General features: G+C 34.3%; 1 protein-coding gene across 4 annotated transcripts in view; it reads left to right on the forward strand.

Annotated features, from left to right (window-relative positions):
• The window catches only part of LOC129948585 (collagen alpha-2(IX) chain), a 405,200-nt gene that overhangs the window by 337,036 nt on the left and 45,813 nt on the right, over positions 1-22,351 (forward strand). For 3 of the 4 annotated variants that reach the window (XM_056059695.1, XM_056059694.1, XM_056059697.1), the window contains 2 exons: positions 16,871-16,885; positions 20,970-21,103. In XM_056059695.1, coding sequence (XP_055915670.1) covers positions 16,871-16,885; positions 20,970-21,103 — 149 coding nt within the window. The remainder of the gene's footprint in view (positions 1-16,870; positions 16,886-20,969; positions 21,104-22,351) is intronic. The other variant, XM_056059696.1, reaches the window with a different exon arrangement.

Here is a 22,351-nt window from a genome sequence, read left to right on the forward strand (position 1 = left end):
AGAGTTCTTAAAGATTGCAATATTCATACATCCGCTGGTCTGAATGGTATCCCCGCTATTATTCGGAAGAGGTGTTCTTCCACGCTAGCAAAACAACTGCATAAGCTTTTTCATTTATCCTATTTTTCAGGGCTCTTTCCGAATAGTTGGAAAACTAAATTTGTTCAGCCAATCCCAAAAAAGGCGAATCTTCTTCTCCCGGAAATTATCGACCAATAGCACTAACATCCCTTCTTTCTAAGGGCATGGAAACGCTGATTAATTATCAGCTTAAGAAATATCTTAAGGAACAGAAGGCTTTCGTAGCAACGGATTCACAGGTGATCTCATGGTTCATCTCACCGAACAGTGGAACAAATTTCTGCATCATTTTGGAGAAAGTAAGATTATTGCTCTCGATATTTCAAAGGAATTTGATAAAGTCTGGCATCTAGCTCTCTTACCAAAAATGTGTGCTTTTGGTATCGACGAATATATTCTTCGTTAGATTAGACATTTTCTTTCCAACCGTTTAATCCAAGTTGTTTTGGACGAATTCAAGTCTGAAACCCATAATATAAATGTCGGTGTGCCTCAGGGCTCCGTTTTGTCTCCGACCATTTTCTTCATTTTTATAAATGATCTTCTGTCTGCTACTTCTAATCCAATACGTTGTTTGGCTGACGAGAGCACTCTTAGTTTTTCATATTCGTTTCCAGAACCACAACCCTCCTCTTCAGATGTGGAACTGCAAAGACAAAATATGATGAGATCCTTAGATTCTGACCTACACAGCATTGTATAATGGGAATTAAAAATTCGTGTGAAATTTAATCCTTCGAAAGCCCAATGTTGTCTTGTATCGTTAAAGCGAGATAAACCCTGTTTGCAACTACTTATGAGTGGCACTTGCATCAACGAAACTGAAAATCTTGACAGCCCTGGATAAGATATCTAGGGTTTTTTGGGACGTTGCAAGGCATTTTTCTCTCCGTCTGACCTTCCGAAACTTGAATATAACTCTAATCTCTGGGCTGTTCAAACAATTCAACCATAATCCCCGCGCTTCTAGCAAAGGCTCATCAGTTTGAACAATTTAACTGCCAAAAACAAAAGCTTGTTCATAAGAGTTTAAAAGGAATATAAATTATTCATTATCACTCGTTATTGGCTTTCTAACATAAATTTAATTTAGCACAATAATAGGAGACATAATCTTTTGGAGAACTGTCACTTAAATGTGGTTATCAAGTTCTCAGAAAAAAAGTCAATAAAAATGGAGTTATTATAATAAAATTAAAGTGAGGATTTTTTAACTTCGACAAACATCTCTGTGCAATATGTCTTTTCGCCTAAAACCATAACTCCCAGAATCCTAAAATGTCACTAAGCCCGAAATTGTTGAAAATGCCCAAATTAAAAAAAAAGAGTTCGGTGCTGTGAGCAAAGCTATGAGGTATATTTGACATTTTTTGGGCTATAAAGCTATTTTTGGGTGATTCGAAATTTTTGATATCTTAGCGTTCTTTTATGGGATTCATGAAACCCCAATTCTGTAATATTGCCCAAATCTTTCAAGAACAAAATGTTAATAAAATTGTTCAAATCAATATTTCGTATTTTTGGTAATCAATCTCTTATGGAGCCTTAAGTAAATGGACTTAACAACCAATATTACTTATCAAAAATCACGAGATGAAATATATTATTTATTTATTTAGAATTCAAATTAAACGATTCAAAATGTAGATTTGTTGCCTTACACAAGAGCTTAAGATATAATTACCAAGAATTAGGAAATGGTCCTATTATGTTGGCAATAGCTGTATATTCTATGCATATACCTAAACTAACATTATCAAAAAGGACTCCCCACTAAAACCATTTAAGGAATCGTACATAATTGATGAGCACATTCCACAACTTGTATGACATGATTACAGGTGATTAATATTCAGACTTCTCCGGATATACGTGAATGTCCTATATAATGTAAGGTCTGTATAGGCATATCTTTATATATGGATAAACCTTGTGTATATGTTAAAAGGATTTGTTTTTATGCATATGTATGCTTTATATATATAGCCTAGTGTGTATTTATTTTGCTGTCAAAATGCTATCTATGGTATGTCAAGCTTACATAAGTATGACAGAACTCTGAACTCAACTGAAATTCTGTCATGAAAATTACATACCATAAATAGTACCTTTAATTAACTCCACTAATCATTAGAGTCCTCTGTTTTTGGATGAAAATACATACATACACACATACATGACTACTCCTACATAATATATATGTACGAGTATAGAGATTGGAGGAGTGATTAGTTCTTTAGTTTCAATGCGTCTTTGGATGGGATAAATATCAATGTAGGTTCGAGTTGGTGCTCTGCACTCGTATCTCTGTTTCCTACACCACTGACTAATGATTAACATAATTGTTCACATTTTGATCGACATGGCTTAAATTCTTTTTTCGGTTTGATTTTCGACAGACAAATTTTTGGAATTGACCTTTCCTTGTGTTTAACGCAAATTGCTTCACATACTCGGAGATTCTATAGGAATGGTGAAATCTATCAAAATTAAAAGGGGATTTAACAGAACTTCAGGGAACTAATTGAGGCATTAGAATAGATCAAAGAATTTCAAATTAAAATCCTTTTGGTCAAAGACTTATCAACCAAATAGATAAAGCTTAACTAGGATCAGGAGTCATTTGTAAAGAAATTTCAACAATCAATGATTAACAAGCTTTCCAAAGAAAATAGATTTGAACGTTTCTTTAACTTCAAATTTTCAGATACTGGTCAAAAGAACAAATTTTGTGAACGAATTTCATCAGAAGATCTCCTTCTATCTTGTCATCTATCTTCTCCAAAATTTAATACTACGGTACTTTTGCTCGTTTTCAATTAAAGATTTAACAACTGTTTCTTAATTAATACGTATTTTAACATGGTCTCTCTAGTTCTATAAAAGCTAAAAATCCACTTCATAAAATTAGATAATTTTCTAAGGAAATTGTTCTCGAACTCTAATTTTCTGTAATAAATTTCAATATCTTTTATACGTTCTTCGTTGTTTTTAGTAAGGGAAAGTTCAAAGTTGTCAAATCTCAAAAATCAAACCCATATTGAAAAACTGCGTCTTATTTAAAAAATGTATTTCTTTAGTAATTATTAAAATTTTTCGTTGAAGAAATTTTCAAAATTTGGCCAAGCCGAGAAAAATGTTATATTCACTTTAAAAGAAATCCATCAAAGGTGAATTTTTGGCGGAGAGCTTCATTTAAATTTGCCTTATTCTAAATTCAAGCAAGCAATTTGAAAGGGAACATCAAACAAAAAAAAGAGGTTATCGTTTTATCAAAAAAGTGTACTTGATCACCCTACATTCGTTTGCTTCAAACCAAGAGAGATTTGAGAGCATATAAAAGATTCTTCAAAATAATTCACCTTTTCTATCTAATTAATCTAGATGAATTGAGTACGTCCTTTTTAAGACTAGGGCTCCCCACACAAACGTCTCCATCTAGCTTAGCCCTTAGCTAGATGTCTCCAGTTGCGCACTCCAAGTTAGGTGATGTCACTTTCCACTATAGGTGTGGATTGTAAGACTTCCACCGGCAGATCATTGGTTTCTATGCGCTCTACGTCGTTGTAAAGACCACTCGGTATTCCACTACACTCACCTTCCATGAACACAGGACCGCAGACCACGCGAAAAATTCTCTGTCGAAACCACCAAAAGTGTATTTTACCGCTCTTGTCATAGTCGTTTGTAGTGTCAACTTGGTCACGAGAGGGAAGGCTTCGCCACTTAATCGCTTCCTTAGCCCAAAGAGGTAGCGGATACAAGATTAATACTTCGTTTGATCTCAGCGCTGGGTTGTTTTCTGTGTTCATAGCGGAGCATAGGTAGACAAAGTCCTTAACTACCTCAAAGTTACGTCTGTCGATAGTGACGTTTTGCCCGGAAGTCGGTGTTGTAAGTTACTTCGTGATGACAGCATGTACTTTGTTTTACCTTCATTAATCATTTAATCCATTTTTTCCGCTTCTGCCCCAATACTCAGAACAGCCCCATTGTCATTACGGAGAGTTCTTCAGATTATGTGAATGCCATCAACATATGAGAGTAATTAGACGTATTTCAAATACGTCGTTTAAAGAATAGCTGACAGCGCATCACTTCGTCTAAAGTCATTTTCTATACCAAACGGTTCTGTTAAGTTATTTCCAATCTTTATGGAGAAACGTGAATTCTCGATGGTCACTCTGCAGAAATGGACAAGTTTGGCAGGGATGCCAAAACTAGACATGGCTCTATACAGCACGACTCTGTAAATGCTATTATAGGCAGCCTTGAAACCCATGAAGAGATAGTAGGTGTCTAATCATTGATGTTCCTGTTTTTTTTGGTTTTTGGGATTTTTGCAGGATCTTCCGTAATGTGAATTTTTAATCGAATATGAACTTTTCTGGTCTAAAACCTCACTGCTAAGGACCTATAAGGTTGTTAAAATGGACTTTAGACGTTCACATATTATTACAAAAGACGGTACCCTTTTTTCAGTATCGGGTTAATTGAGAAACCTAAGAAATATTCTTAATTTTTAACTTTACTTACTCACCACCTTATCAGGCTCCCGATCTATGAATGGTCTCTGCCTGGAACACTTTACTTATCTTTTCTCATGGTCAACTTACCTTTCCACCAATAGGAACAATATACAATTTTACAAGCAAAAAGTCACACTTTAAAAAGAATCAAAAAAGTTAAATGGCAAATAAAACGCAACAAAAAATTATATCTACTGCTAAAAGATTAAAAACTTACCAACTCAAACTGACTTTAAAAACATCTAAAAGATAAAAGCGCTCAAAAATAAAAATATGCCTATCCTCAAAGATATCGTTTTTATCAAAGAAATGAATGAACAAAAAAAGCTGATACTCTCGTTAAAATCTAACAATTTTACACTAGATTTAGAAGGATTTTCTTCAAATAAAATACAAAATCCTTGTCAAACATTAAGAACAATTCTGAAAAGTCAAATTTTAAAATACCTTTCCATCTTTTTTTGAGGAATTGTTGTTTTGTTTGCTAGGAATGAAAATAAGAAACAAAAAAAAAACCTCAGCTTAATCTTTTTTATCTTTTATTTATTTTGTTGGTGTTTCTGTCCTTTGGGTTTTGCAGAACAATTCTTTAATATCCTGCATACCTAACTACCTTACTCATCTGCTTCCTAAAAATTCGTATATCGTTTTATAAAAAATAAAGAAAAAACAGACCAAAGCTAAGTTTGACTTCCAAGATTTAAAAGAAAAAAGAGAGGTGGCATTTTTATCATTCCACTTAAGGACGAAATTCTCGGTATTAAAAACAGAACTAACAAAAAATAAGGAACAAAAAGGACTTGTTCATGTATTTCATTATAAATTCTTACTACGCGGTGTGGAAAAGAGGAACGAAAAGATGGAAAAAAACAAAAGAAAATCCAAATAAAAAATCCTCTATTGCTGTCACTTTGTATTTCGCTTTCATTTTCTTCCTTTTTTTTCTTTCCTTGTATTATTAAGAAGCTAACCTTCTTCAGCATCTTTTTGATCTCTGTGCACAATTTACGTATCAGTCTTGTATCTATTCATCTTTTAACCCTGTAAGGCTTTAATAAAGATGAAGAACAAAAAAAAAACAAGTTATATTTATATAAACCTTAGTCCTGAATAAGGACAAAACAGCTTTGCAGATGGATAGAAACAGAAAGGAAAGAAAACAAAACCACAAAATAGGACCTATTACACACCGGGAATAACGTTTAATCCAGATTTGCGGGAATAATAAAAAAAATATCAACTTTAAAAAAAATAAATACTTTTATACAAATATATTTTTATGTTTATGTAGATACGTTTTACTATATGTATAAAGGTGATGACAGGAAACGAGCACAAGGACACAACAATCACACGATGATGTCGGTGAATTGTGTGTCACCCAGCTAAAGTGTATCTCTAAGATTATACCCCTCCTTCCTACTAAACAATTTGCATATTTTATTCTTTAAAGATTTTTCTTATCCTTTTTTATCCTCTTTTTTATTATTATTACGTTTTTTCTTTTTTGTTTTGCGATTGCTTCCTTTTCTGTTTTCTTGTTTAAATTTTCGTAGACTGCGTGATATAGGTAAGAAAAAGAGAGGCGCACTCCTTTAGGGTTTTTTCTGTTATTGTTGTATGCCCATTTTTTGTGATATTATTTTTTTGGAAAATTGTTTTTCCTTTTCGCATTTTCTATGAGTTATGAATTTCTTAATTTTTTTTTCTTTTTGGTTGAAATGACAAAAAGGAAGAAAGTCAATTCTTAAATAATCTGAATTTTTATTTCAATTTTTGTAATAAATATTCTTTTACTAGGCTATAGAAAACACGTGAAAAAGGTACACAGTCTTTGGATTTTTGAAGGTTTTCATTCTTTTAAATGGTTATTTGGGCTCAAATTATCACAAAATATTATTCAATTCACTCCTTTTTAAAGCAAAAAAAATAATTTTAACCCTTTTTAGGTTTTCGATTTTTAAGACCTTCTGTTTTCTGTTTCAGTTTTGAATTAAAATGTTTTAGTCCCAGCTTGAAAAAAAAATTAAGCCAAAATCTTGAGTTTAAAAATCTCTTTGAATTTCTAGTCTAAGTGTAGGGAAATATTTTAGATAGTTTTTGAGAGCGAAATTCAAACGGTTGGCATTTTAGAGAAATAATTTAGGCCATCTAAACCTGGATAGTAACTTTGAAAAATTGTGACAAACTTGGAAAACCTTTAGGAGCTTTATTTAAACATCGTTAAAACTCAAAAATGCTATAGGTTTTTTGCACGAAAAGAGACTCATTGTAGCTTTTTTGACTCAAGACCCAGGTATTTAGCCTCGTATGAGACTTTTAATCGGATTCCTTTAATATAGGGAGGGTTGACAAATTGAATTTTGTATCTCCTCGAAAATAAGGCTAAATAGGTTTTGCGCGGGTTCAACCGATCAACCCAAAGTATTAGTCTGTCCAAGGCATTTTGTAAGAGTTCTTTTAAGGTGTTAAGATGCTTTCCTTGTAGACTATCAATCTGAAACCATCCGCATCCAGACTAATTAGGATTTCATTCACCACAAGGTTCCAGAGCAGAGGGTATAGAACACCACATTGCGGTGCCCCTCTACTAACGAATCTTCTGCCTGAAGAGTTTCCCAATTTTGAGTTAATATTCTGCTAGTAAGCATTAAATGAATTAACTCCCGAAGCGAACTCTCTACATTTAGAGATGGTCGTACAGGATGTGATTGCAGATGTGTCCACATTGTTAAAGGGACCTTCGATGTCAAGGAAAGCAACCATAGTGAACTCTTTATAATGGAGGAAATATTAGACGGAGCGTACTAAGGTGTGTAACGCTTTTTCCACCGTTACCGATTTACCTTTACAGTAGGCATATTGAGACGAAGACAAAAGTCTTGTATCAATACTTGCCCTTAAATGGATATCAATCGATTTTCCAAGGTCTTAAAAAAGAATGATAATAGACTTGTTATAGGTCGTAGAAATTAAGGATTGACTTTGGGTATAAAAACAACTTTAACTTCTCTCCATGCCGAGGGAACTTGGACCAGATAAAGACAGTTGGTAAAAATTGCCTCAAAGATTGGTGCAATTATGTCAGAAGTCTTTTGTAGCTCGGCTGGTATTATTCCATCTGGTCTTGCAGATTTAAAAGGCTTGAAACTGAGAGCCCATTGTAGCTTGTTGTGATCAGACTTGTGGATATGTTGTATTGGGACCTGAACGTATATAACCGTGTCAATTTTCAGGAGACCAATGAACTTGGACAAGGTAAAGACGGCTGGTAAAAATTGCCTCAAGGATTGGTGCAATTATGTTAGAAGTCTTTTGTAGCTTGGCGGGTATTATTCCATCTGGTCCTAAGGACTTGAAAGGTTTGAAGCTGTTGAGGGCCCATTGCAGCTTGTCCCTTGTGATCAAACCTTTTGGATATGTTGTATTGGGACTTGAACTTATATAACCGTTGCAAGTTTCACTAAGAGAACTACCAGTAAAATAAGTATCCAGTATATAAGGTCAGCGTTTCATTATTTGAATTTGTCTAGGAGCCGTCTGCATTTTTGGATTAGTTGAAAGAATTTTCCGTAATCTGGAGGCTTTAGAAGTATCTTCTATCGTGCGACAGAAGTATTGCCAGGAAGATCGCTTAGATTTCCTTAGTACCTTCTTGTAAATTCTTAGGGATTCTTTGTAAGAATCCCAGTGAGAGGCTAGTTTTGCGGCTTTGGCTCGGTCGAAGAGTTTCCTGCATGCTTTTCTGAGTGAGTCAAGCTTTGAGGCCCACAATTGTGGTTTCCTCTTTCCTCTTATGTGTATAAGTGGACAAGCAATTTCTAGCGATCTGATCATAGCTGAGGTGAAGTCAATGACTTTGTTTTCAAGTTCATTAGCGTTAGAGGAAGGACTAGATAGTCCAGAGTTTAGTAAACTTTGTAATGGGTTCCTGTATGAAGCCCAGTCAGTTTTCTGATAATTTCGAAAAGTCAATGGATCCACAAATCATCCACATTGATATTGAACTGGATATATCTATGATCAGAGAACGAGTGTTTTTTGAATGCTTTTCAGTTAAAGATCATATGGTGTATATTATCTGAGAAAAGAGTTATGTCTAGGACTTCTTGTCAAGTTTTAGTGATGAAAGGTGGTTTATTTTGATCATTACCTTCCAAGAGGTTAGTACCAAGAATATAATCAAAAAGAGACTCACCTCTGTCGTTGATATTCGTACTACCCTATACCGTGTGATGAGCGTTAACATCGTTTCCAATAATAATTAGGTGGATCCTTTGCCGTTCCGCTTCAGCGACGATTTTCTCAAGAGGGTATAGTCATGATTGGAGAGGGCATCGGTGCATATTCACCCTCAAGTAGAACGGGTGAAGAGGGCAATTATTCCCTCTTAATTTTGATATGTATGTAAGTGTTTTATAGTTACATACACATTTAATTTTTTAGTCATATTGCGTGTGAATGGTATTTATGAAATGTTTACCTAAAAAAGTACGCCCAAATTTTAAAGGCAATATAATAAAAAATATGTGGCGTTGAGAACTAGCGTAATGTTGGCATAGAAATGGAGGACCTACACTTTTGAACTGATTTCGAACGGTTTATTTGGGGAAGCACTTTTCATGACAAAAATTAATCTTGGAGGATTTGTCAGTTCCTCACAAGAGGCAGCACGCATTAAAAAAAACTTTAGATGACTCAGACAGGGATTGAACCCATGAATTCTCGCATAGGACAGTCCAAGGCACTTACCATCATGCCTCGATTAAACCTCCTATCTGGATCGAACGCAAAATAACCAACATTTTCAAGTCTCTTTTATACCAATCTTCCTGATTGATGTTCCCGTGCTTTAAGCTTAATCTTTTTCTAAAAGTCACATTTTATGGAAAGTTAAAATGGTGGCTGCAAGTTATCTCGCTTCAAGACTTCATTAGTTCTAGATTATAAAACTAAACCGTTCTATGACGGAAACAAAAATACTATACTAAGTATGACAGGCAAAGGTCTGATCAAAACATTTTTATAGGCATTTTTTACACATAGAACAAAAAAATACGGTTTGCGAGGTTCATTGAATAATCTCATCAAGAATGTTCTTCCATGAATATATTCACATTCTTACCAAAAACGAAAGTTTTTTGAAACTAATCTCTGCAGAACATTTGTTTGCTCCTAAAACGTATTTTCAATTGCATTCTTTAAAAATATATGTTTTTCTAAGATGACAAATTCATGTATGTAAGTATTAGTAATTTCCTCCATTTGTTGTTTGAAATAATCTTTCAACATTTGATTTAATTTAGTTGAGTGCCTCATTTATTATTAGAAAAATATTTATATTTTCTGACAAATTTTTGAAAGGTGTTATTTTTTTTAAAACCTTGTCTACCTCTTCTAAGAAAAATAAAAATGTCTCTTACAGAATTACAAATTAGTGTTACGTCTTATATAAAAATATGTTCAAAATAAAAAAAAATGTTATTTTTTTCATTTCTCAATGTTTAAAAAGTAATCACAAAAAAAACAACACAAAAACGCTTTATTTTCATTGCCACAAATAAATTATCCAAATATGTCACATTCTATCTTCTTCTTTATGTAGACCCTTCAAATGCGGAATGTTGCGATTTTTCATCTTTTAATACACTCGCTCACTCGCATAGCAAAAATTTAAGTATTCATGATTAACCATTGACTATACAACAATTTGTATCACGAAACGCCCACCCGCCCCCTCAAACAAACAACCATAAGAAGAAGAAAAAAATAATAATAATACCCTCTATTAATTTTTTTCACGTACGCACGTACATTATACGTTATGTACCTCTCAAAGATTTTTAAAATAAAAATTATTCTCAAATCTCAATTCATACTCGTTCACCGCACCCACACCCGCACCCGTATCGTCACCATCAACAATCACCATTTACCATTTTTACCATCGCACCGGTACTGGTACCGGCACCGGCACCGGAAACTGAATCTCATAATAATCGTCAGCCATTATACCTATGCGTAAAGGTATTTTTTAAAGTCTCAAAGAAGAAGAAGAAGAGAGAAGCGTGCTGCTTCTAAATGCTACGTGCGTATAGCGTATAGTAGGTACCTTTTTAAGGTAGACGACAGAGGCCATGAAAATGCTTTGCTTTCTGATGGTTTAATCTATTCCAAAACTCATGGCTCTTCCTTGTAGGTATTTCTCCTCGTCTTGGATTCCGTGTGTGCTTCATAAAAGTGGTCCTCAAAACTCAAAACTCAGAACTTAAAAAAAGGAGGAAGTATCCAATTTTTAAATCGGCATAATGGAGCTGCTATCGTTCTCTTTCTCTAGACGTTATTTTTTCTATGCGTGTTATTATTCAAAGGCATGCTTGAGTTATATTAAAGCCCATATACGGAACGCACGCACGCACGCACGGGGAACGGAGGAACGACGACAACGACACACTCATTCCGAAGATGATCTGCCCCATTTACCGTACTCTCGCATGGAGCAACATCCTTTTTGTAAAATATACACATAAGGATCCTCATGACGAGGATGAGGATGAGGACAAGGACTACGAACGACGAACGACGAAGTGATGAGGACGATGAGAAGGACGACTATGACGAAGAGCGACGTGAAGCGACGAGCCTTTGAAAGCTCTATGCGAATTCAACGAAAACGGTGCACGGTGGCGTCTGTGACGGGTTTAAAATTGAACATGTTTCCAGAAAATCTGTTCCGCTTTTTGAAAAGGTTGTTTTCGTAAATATTATTATGGAAAGGCTTTCACCCATTATATCTCATACTTCGAGGGAGGTTGTTTTTGTTGTTATTTTTCCATCGCAATGGAGTTAAACATATTGAAAGAAATTGAATGGAGCTATTTTCGTGAGTCTTTGGGATTTCCGGCCGCGTTCCGGCCATTTGTTTTATGCCAAACGTTTAGTTTTGTTGTAGGACTCTAGGTCTGTTTCTGGGCTCTGGTTCTGAAAGAGAAGACCCATTGGACCCTTGGGAATAAGATGCAATTGCTATGTGTATAGCAACTTCTGGCTAAGACATTAAAATCTATTGTTTTATTGTTATTAACATTTTTTGAAACAAACCAAAGGAAAAGCAGCGAAGAAAATTGTATAAAAACGATTATTTGCTTATTTTGTATGAAAATTATTTGTTTAAAGTTGTTTTGTGCATTTAAATTAGTCCTTCGTGAGTAATTGACTTGAAAGGAGTAAAAATAATCAGTGCTGTCGAATTAGTACCAATTTAGTAGATGCAGAATTTTATGGTTTTCTGGGTATTTTTGCCTAATTCAGTCTATATAGTATTCAAAGAAACTTTTACATAATTTTAAATCAAATTTAAAGAATCGAACACTGGAAAGTATTGTCTTAATAAAAAGTAGTATTTCGTTCTATTGTCCTACCACCGACAGCCCTGAATTGGTATAAAATGTAAATTTATTTTCTAAACGCGCGACCAGAAACAACAAGCATTAATCTGTATTCGTTATTTTCCTGCTTGATGTTGAAAAGGTGACGATGGAATGGATTTAGACTTGACTATGAAAATGGTGTTCAAAAAATCCACCTTTATACATTGCATTGGTAGGTATAGTCATAAGCTCCTATAGAAGTTAGGTTTTATTATGATCTCAAGCAGAACAATATACATAATAGTAGATGGTTATTAGTTGTTTTGGTATGGAAATGTTATACAAGAGTAGAATATAACGAAGATTGATGAGAAATGCTAAAAAACCTATTTCAAAGAGTTATGGGATTTTGAGTTGGAACAATAAACAACATGTGTAATTTTGTACTTTTTAAATTACTTCATCTCTCTCGGTGATGTGTGTGTTGAAAGTTGAAACGTTTATATTTTAACGGTGCGAAGGACTTTTTTTAAGGACTTCCTTAGCGGAATTGGGAATATAAATGAAAACATATCACGATCTTGGGAAAATGAAATATTTATTTGAAGAGAAATATGAAATGGTGTCAAAAAACAACATAACTTAGATTCTTTTTAAAATTTGAAAATTTTTGGAAATCCAGAGAGAGTAAATTCGTGGCAAAATTAAACGTTCCTGCTCAAGTCACTTTCTCTACAAGCATTCAAAACGAGACTAAGGTGAAACCTTAGACGGGCCACGACGAGGCCTAAGAGGGAACGAGGAGAAGCGTAGTTTAGTTGACACTGAAAAAAAATGTGCTTTTGAGATAGCCAATTTTCAAGACGCACTTTGTTTTTCAATCTTGTGGGAGCTGTCAGCTTTTTCAGTATTTTGAGTCTTGGTAGTCTTTTTAATCTTGTAATTCTTTAAGCCTTGTCAGTTTTGCCAGTCTTGTGAGTCTTGTCAGTCTTGTGAAACTTGTCAATCTTCTAACTCCTGTCAGTCTTTTCTGCCTTTTCAGTCTTGTCAGTCTCGTCAAATTTGTCAGTCTTGTTAGTCTTGTCAGTCTTGTCAGTCTTCTGAGTCTTGTCAATCTTGTCAGTCTTGCCAGTCATGTTAATCTTGTCAGTTATGTGAGTCTTATCATTTTTGTCAATCTTATCAGTCTTGTCAGTGTTGTCAGTCTTTACAGTCTTCTCAGTCTTGTCAGTTTTGTTAGTCGTGTCAGTCTTGTCAGTCTTTTCAGTCTTGTCAGTCTTTTCAGTCTTCTCAGTCTTGTCAGTTTCGTTAGTCTTGTCAGTCTTATCAATCCTGCCAGTCTTGTCAATCTTGTCAGTCTTGCCAGTTTCGTCAATCTTCTCAATCATGTCAATTTCTTCAGTCTTGTTAGCCTTGTCAGTCTCATCAGTGTTTTTAATCTTGTCAGTTTTGTCATTCTTGTTCGACTCGGTTTTTAAGTCCTCTCAGTCTTATCAGTTTTATAATGATGTAAGCCTGTTCGTCATTCTCTACCTTGTTAGACTTGTTATACTGAAACGGTTTTACGGTTTTAAGTCCTCTCAGTCTTATCAGTTTTTTATGATGTAAGCCTGTTCGTCATTCTCTACCTTGTTAGACTTGTTATACTGAAAAATGGTCTAATCTCAAAACCTAAGTGCCTAATATCCTCGCCGAAACAACTACCAGGAAGCTTTTCTTGCCAAATCGTGATCTTTTCGTTGTTTTTGTGGTACGTCGCACCATCTTGTGTAAATTTTAACAAATTCATTATGTTTTTGAAAAGCATATTAATTAATTCTAATGACATAGATTTTGTTGTCAAGTGTCAAAAGTTGATAGATTTAAAAGCTACATCTGCTCAAATACCGAGCTGCTAAAAATGAAACCTCTTATTGGAAGCTTTTCTTGCCAAATCGTGATCGTTTCGTTGTTTTTGTGGTACGTCGCACCATCTTGTGTAAATTTTAACAAATTCATTATGTTTTTGAAAAGCATATTAATTTATTTTAATGACATAGATTTTGTTGTCAAGTGTCAAAAGTTGATAGATTTAAAAGCTACATCTGCTCAAATACCGAGCTGTTCAAAATGAATCCTCTTATTGGAAAAATATTCTCTGAATGTAAAAATGTAACAAGTTTAACTTTTTACAAAAAAAGCACAAAAGTTCAAAAGCTAAGATTTATAGATATTAAACCGATAAAGAGAAATGTTTGCATATTGATAAGACTTAGACAAGGATTGACTAAAGTTTTGTTTAGTCTCTTCTCATGGTCATTACCCCTGTAATCGTACTTAAGAGCTCTATTAGACTACAGATCTTACGTTTCTGTATTAGATTCTCATCATGAAATATGTCAAAATGACAAAGAAAATCAAAAATGATGGTGAAGAAAATCAAAAGATTTCCTAATGTCAAGATTTTCACAAGACACCTACTCGACGGAACCTTCATTTCAAGGACTTCTGGCAGGCTACTTTATCTTCTTTTAGCTATACCTATTAGAAAATCGAAATTTTCCATAAGCTTTATCAATTTTCTTTCATTAATTATAATCCCTTTGAATTGGACAAGTTAATCTTCTTTAGAAAATACCTACTTAACACACGTACCTTACATAGGTTAAAAGGTACCTTCCATAAAGCTCTTAATGTTATATTATATATACTTATATGCTACTTTTTAATTTTGTTGTGTTTGGTGACCCATCTTGGGGCATTAGTTCGTTTACTCATCATCCATAACATTTAACCTGAAATAACCTCGAAATTCTTTTTACGAGCATGGATAGGTTCATTCAATCACTCTAGCTTTTATTTTTTGTTGTTGATTCCTTCTTTCTTTTTGTGCCTTAAAGTACATAAATACCTGCCTTAATGTTATCTTCAGGTCGAAGCCATTTTGATTTATCTTCTATAAGCTTCCAGAACCCCATGTTCACGAGTAACTCCTCTATATATAGCTTTTTACTGTGTTTCTTAAAATAAGATCGAGAGATAATATGTTGGCTTTAAGAAGGATGAAACTTCAGAATTCATTTTAATATACCTACGTTCACCTGCAGCTCTGTTCCTCTTGTGTACATACTCGTTTATAGATAATTCCCCAATTGTATCTTCTTCTTCTTTTTTTTTGATAATTTTGTGTTCCTTTTACGTACGAGTATATCTACACTTGAACGCGTCTTTTAATAATAAATGTATTATCCTGGAAAATCCCATTCATAGACACAGAACGAGCAGCGTAAAGGTGTGGGGGTGTTCAGAGGGATCGACGGTGTCGACGGTTTGGATGGGATGAGGTATGATGTCGTTGTGTATTAAGGGTTTTACGTGGATCTATATTATACATAAGATATAAAAAGAAACCCTATTTTATAACATCCAATTCAATTTTACATCGCAATACGTCTGAAGATGAAAAGATGATTAAAAGGGACCTCGGGTTTTGAACCCAGCAGGTACCTTATAAAGGTAGGCAATGTATGGGCACATCTATCTTTCAATCTATGAAGAAGATTGTATATTTATTTTATCTTCCTTCGCACATCCCCTCCCCAAAGGGTGGTGAAGTGCGCGTTTGTCAAAGGGTTAAAGGAGTTGATTTGCTTGTGGAAAATTAAAGGTCCTAGATGCGAATTAGTTTGGTAGCATTAATATGGAATCACCACCCAAAATGCAAAGAAGCCCCACTCCTCCTTCAACAAAACCATGTTCAACAACATGCAAATAATAATCAGAACAAACCGAAGGACCCGGCCGTGCGTCGTTTCTCGGCGTCGTTATTGTCGTCGTCGAGGCTCAAAACCCATTCTAAATTGACACTGTGGAGAGTTGGAAACGCAAAGAGGGGTTAACATTAATTTGTGTACTTTGACCAATTGCGTGTTGACTCTTGTGTAGAATGTTTGTCCTTTGGGTTGTTTAATTATTTATCTTTTATGGGTGAAATCCCACAAATACAACGTGTCATCCCGAATGTCCTTTATATACATAATTTTCTCTATATGCATATATAATTTATTATGTATGTATGTATGGATACCCTGTACATAAATAAATGTTTATACATATGTAAATAGAATCTCAGTCAATTACCCACAGAGATTCAAATTCAATGTGTCGTGGCTTGGGGGTAACATCTTAAAAGGATTAAAATTTACAAATGAAATGAGAGGTGGATGGGAAAAATGGGGAGGTTAAAATTACACATACGAGTACACACAAATTTATATATGAATTTTGGGGGTGCTCTATGTAATGTATGTATCATCAAGAAAAGGATATACTTTAGAGAGGGTATAAATATTATGTGTGATGTTGACTGTGGGTGGGTGGGTGTAAATGGTAGATATTGTTCTCAAGGCTTTTTGTCTGGATTTGAATCTCTTAGTTTTAACTTTAATGTACATAATTTTGTGGTCCATGTTGTGTTTACGGTTCATATGGTGTGACTAAATTTGTGTTTCAATATTTTTTTAAGACCTTGATACGACTAACTACACTTATTTGGTTTCACCAACGAAGCGTATCTAAATTTCCAATTTAAGGGATTTTCATCACAGATCGCAACCTGTAGAACCTTTCAATGAGTTTAATTTTCTGAAAGTCATATGATTTTGGTTCGAATCAGTGATTTCTTTGTTTTTTTTTTTTGTACTGGAAAACGATGGCTTTTAATATAATACCCTCAAGGGTAAAAGTGAGGGTAATTGGTTTTTAATTTAATCATATATTTCTTTTGTGTTTATTTAATTTCTTTTTTTTTTCTACATTTGTATAAAATTTGTTTACTTTGGAAACATTTCTAAATAATATAAAAATAAATTTGTTCTTTCTATGCTACTTTTTAATAATGGATGGATACAGTGGTATCCCCGAATGGTAAGTTGAAACTTCTGACATTTTTGATATTTTTCTTAATGCTTATAGACGTAATACCCTTTTTAAGTTTTTGTTATTTTTTTAAATGGATATAATCCTTATAAAAGGTTCCATTTTGTTGTAAATATTCCTGAAAATAAAAAAAATATATTATTTAACAAATTCCATCTACTTCATTTTTTTCTCAAGCTACTGACAATTTAAGTTAATGAATGGACAATTTCCACCTTGGCACAAAAGCCTTAGATACTTTTAGTACCGACTTTTTATATAAACAAATTATTAAATAATGCGACTATTTATGTTTATTTGCTTCATCCAACTTTCCTACTGAACAATAACTTCCGCCGGCGCTTAAACCAGGATATAAAGACATCCAGTCATTCCCTTAAAAAAGAAGTCTCGTTCATCTTCATCTTCAGCTTTCTTGCTTTATATCTTCTTTTTAGGGGATGAAGGTTCCATACATGGTTAACCTTCTTTATGTATTAAGTGCACAATACGATTGAATAAGACTGAGTCATTTCCTTTGACAACATTCAAAACCATAACTTATCAACATTTTAGTTTGGAAAAGGGTTCCCAGTTTTAGTGAATAAATGCAAAATAAAATTTCCCAAAGATAAGCTTTTTTAAGGTATCCTCTTTATTTTTTAATACCTTAATACCTTTTAATTCCAGCCCTTACTTTGAAACCAAACGGTGTTCCTCAAGGTAGTCATCTAGGTAGTCATCTAGGTCCTATCTTTGTTTCCTTACACCAATAATTATATTAAAATAGTTATACAAAAAATCCCATAATTCATAAACACGGACGACACGAAATTTTCCAAAATTTAATTTTGTCGATGAATTTTGTTTGTTCGTTGAATAAAAAGGGTGTTTTTATGAGAGATATAGAACTTTGAAAGTAACGAAAAACGAAGATTTTTTCTTAATAGATTGAAATTTATTTTGTTTGTAAGATATTCTTCTGGCATTATAATTTAAATGTGATTTCTGGCGTAAGTACGCCACAGATGTGGAGATAAAATGAAAAAGTGGTCCTCTAAGTGGTCAATCTTTTCGGACTTATAAGAATAGACTAGCGATAAGATGCGTTACATCCCATAACCTTGGAAGCCAATCCACCAGTTTGTCTTCTGTAACTTTTAGCCAAACGTTTCCTTCAAGAAATCAACTGTGTCACCAGCTTTGTGACTTGAAATACGACTTTTTTCTCTTGGCCATTCAACCAAAAGTTATATTCATTGCTCAACAAAAATTCGCATATTTTATGTTTCAAACAGAATCATCATTTTCAAATTAAATTTAGTTGTTGAATTGAGTCTTATAGCCTTAAAAAAAACACCCTTTATACACATGTTTTTAATTGGAAAACCTCAAAGATTTTGTCCCTCTCAGATCTTTTATCTAAAACTTTTATATTGTTCATTGAAAACGGTGTTCCCCAAAGCAGTCACCTAGGACCTAGCTTCTTTAATTTACAGCATAAGCGATACTTAAAAAGTCTATTCCTAACCTCAACCCTTTTTTTGTCACCAGAGCCAAATTTTATGACCTACATTAATCCAGGTTTTTATAAACTTACTTATTTACTTAAGGTGGCGCTACAGTCCGGGGCGGGCCTGGACCTCAACCAACGTGCGTCTCCAGCCATCTCGGTCCCACGCCAAGTTGGTTAAGGTCCTCTCCCACCTGGGTGCACCACCAGAGTCGCAGTCTTCCTCTAATGCGCCGTCCCTCGGGATTGGATTCGAAGACCTTCCGGGCTGGAGCGTTGATATCCATTCGCTCTACATGACCTAGCGATCTAAGCCGTTGGACTTTAATTCTGGTAACTAGGTCAGTGTCGCTGTACAGCCCGTACAGTTCGTCCTTATGCATTCTCCTCCATTCTCCATCAATTCGTACCGGACCAAAAATCACCCGAAGAATTTTTCTCTCGAAGCATCCTAAGACGATCTCATCTTTCTCTGACAGGGTCCAGGCGCGCCATAAATGAGAACCGGGATGATGAGTGTCTTATAGATGGTGATTTTAGATTCTCGAGAGAGGACTTTACTTCTCAATTGCCTTCTACTCGTAAGTCCAAAAAACCAGCGATTTGCAAAAGTTATTCTTCCTTTGATTTCAGCGCTGCGCTGGTGCCGTTGTCTGTCTTTATAGTGGTGCCTAAGCAGGCAAAGTCCTCGACTAAATCAAAGTTGGTCCATATAGACGTTTTGTCCAAGACGTAGTGGTCGTCGTTTTATGTCCTTTTTTGATGGCAGCATTTACTTGATCTTGAGTCCATTGACCACTAAATCCATCTTCTTCGCTTTCATCGTAATGCTCAAAAACTCTCCACTATTTTTCAATTATGTTAATATCATCTGCGTATCCGATTATTTGGATGGACCTTTGGAATATTGTGCCTCTATTTTGGACGGTTGAGTTTTGCACAATTAATTCCAAAACGATATTGAAGAAGTCGCATGTTAGTGCATCACCTTGTCTTAAACCTTTTTTGACATAAAATGCTTCAGTGAGATCTTTTCCGACCTTGACAGAACAGCGTGCATTCTCCATTGTCATTCTTCAGAAACGGATAAGTTTGACAGGGATGCCAAAACTAGACAATGCTCTGTAGAGCTCTTTCCTATGGATGCCGGCTTTTAAATCGATAAAGAGATAATGCGTATCGATTTGAAGCTCCTGGGTTTTTTCCAAGATCTGCCGTATTGTGAAAATTTGGGCGATATTTTATTTTTATTCAATTCCAAGTTATAATAATAATTTTATATGGGCAAAGTTTTAAAAAAATCAATCAGGGCTTAGCGTTACTTAAACAAATTAACTGAACAAACTTCTTCTTCTTTAAAGTTTACAAAACACTACAGAAAACATGGTTTTGAAAAAATTCAATATCAAATACTTGTCACTGAAATATCCAATTATATTTTTTAATTTCTTTCAAATGTAATAAAAGAATTTCAAATACCAACTACATGTTGTTTAAAATCGTCAATTACTTGTAATTAAATTGTACAAATGTAATTGAAAACAAAAGTAATTATAAAAGAAGGCAAAAATTATTACTTTTTCCCGTTACCATAGCACAAACATTTATTTAAATATTCTTTTCATCAATTAAATTTTAAGCCATATTAAAAAAAAAATAGTATCCTTAAATACTTACTTTTACTTATTAGGTTATATTGCTCTGAATTAATAACTACGTGTATATTTATTCCACTAACCTTACTTTAACTTTAAAAAACCCTTTAAAATTTTCAATTACATGTAATATTAATCATTGTTATGTATATTTCCTGAATAACAATTTGAAGCACTTAACATGTAAAGATGTAGTTGTATTTTAAAAAAGTTTAATGACTTAAAAAGGAATCATTATCTTCCAACTCTGGGTTATTTCAAGTCCTGATCAACCGTAATACCTGTAATGCTAGGAATGCCCATTTGTTAATTATTGAGCCCTATTTCGGACGTACTGTTAAGTACAGAGATTCCTTTCTTAACCGCACTACTCGAATGTGGACTGCTTAACCTGACTCAATATTTCTCACTCATTACAATGTGCAGACATACAAAACCAATGAACATCGGTTTCTCCTTTCTAAACCTGTCCTCGTTTCCTAATTTCTCGAACTGCGTTTAATCATTACAAGGATATACATAACCCCTTTAGTGCGCGCTCAATATAAAAAAGTCTTACGATATTTATTTTAAATGTTAAAATATTCGGACTTTCCAAATTAGACTTAAAATCCGATTAAAACCTCATCCTTCTTCTTCCTTAAAATCCAACGTAGTGTGTCTTTCGCTTTCAGCTTTCCATTAAATTGTCAAGTTTTTTTCTTTTAATTTTGCTTTTAAACTAATTAACCCTTTAAAACTTTGAAGAATTCAATCTTTGTCCTAACTAAAGAGCTTAAATCTAAATTCAGGAAAAAGGCTCCACTTCTTTTATATCCCCAAAAGAATTCTTATTATATTATGTACTTATACTTACAACAATGGCATGTCATTAAAATGAAAGCGACTTATCCTTTCTTTTTGTGTCTTCTTATTTTAATTTTAGCTTCGTATCGCAGCACTAAATGAGCCACATTCTGGCAACATCGAAGGCATACATCGTGCCGACTTCCAGTGTCACAGACAGGCGAGAAAAGCTGGCCTTGTTGAAGAGGCATTCAGAGCCTTCCTCTCTGCGAGGTAAGTCTAATGTTATTGTTTTTTTTTTATATTTCGATTGATTTTATAACGAGGGAAGCAAACACCAAAACCACCTGCCAATCTCAATAATCAATCTATATAAGTACGTGAAGTGGATGATGGCAATGGGTAACACTAACCCCGCCAACCATCAAGGATTCAACATCTGGGAAGATTGCGTGCGTCGTGTCGTGTCGTCCTCAATTGAATTTTCTTAACGAATTTGCGGGAATTTGTGGGAAATTGTAGTAATATGCGGGGGAGGGGATGTGCGATGTTATGGTCGTAATCAGCACGCGCGAGGCGTCAATTGAAATCTAAGCCACGCTGTCAAGGATAATTCCAAAAATTGACGACCCAATAACACAACCTGTTGAACTTTTTGTTACTTTTTTTCATTTTTATTTTTACTTTTATTTTTATAGAGGTGCGAGAAAATAGGAGCAAAGATGTCAAAGAGTCTGACATAATTTTTACGATTATCTCAGCGATTTTGTTTTCGTTTGAAAGCGCGAGGATTTTTTAAGGGCTTTTAGTTTCAGCACTAAAAAGTTCACAAACAAAATTTGTGTTTGCTCCTTCTTCGTTTATATCGTGGCACAATACCTTGACAATCAAATCGAATTGAGGGAAATATATAAAAAAAAACATGGTGTGTCGTTGGGGGTGACAATGGTAGGGATGGTGGCGGCTGTGTTTGATAAAGGTACGTGCTTAGCACGAAACACTGATAAAAAGGCACACATCCAGAAGACAAAAAAAAGAGAAAAATAAATATAATGTAAAAGGGGCGTAACACCCGACAACGTTTTGAAATCCTTATTACACAAAAGATTGTGTTTACCTCTTGATATAAGTTTTCAGCTTTTATACACAATCACACCATATACACTCATCCTCATATCCTTATCATTCGCCCTAAAACCCCCTCCTTTCTAATGTGATACAAATACCCTAACAAGGGAAAAACCTTCGTTGGCAGTCTCTTATAGAACGTCAATTGTGTAAAGTGTCCCTTTGGAAGGAATCTTTTTTTTCTTTTTGTTCTTTTTTTATTTTTTAACCTGTGCCTTGTTTTGTTTCAAGTCATCCCTCGTATCCTTTCGTGGTTTGTTGGTTTGGTTTATCTTGTAGCTATATCTAGTTTTAGATAAAAGGTATCCCTTCGTCCTTAAAAATGTAACACAAACAACAGCAAACAAAAAAAAAAAGACAACACAAATTCTGAACTTATTGTCAGAAGTTATA

The sequence above is a fragment of the Eupeodes corollae genome, chromosome 2 (genome assembly GCF_945859685.1).
Source record: "Eupeodes corollae chromosome 2, idEupCoro1.1, whole genome shotgun sequence".
Taxonomy (NCBI): domain Eukaryota; kingdom Metazoa; phylum Arthropoda; class Insecta; order Diptera; family Syrphidae; genus Eupeodes; species Eupeodes corollae.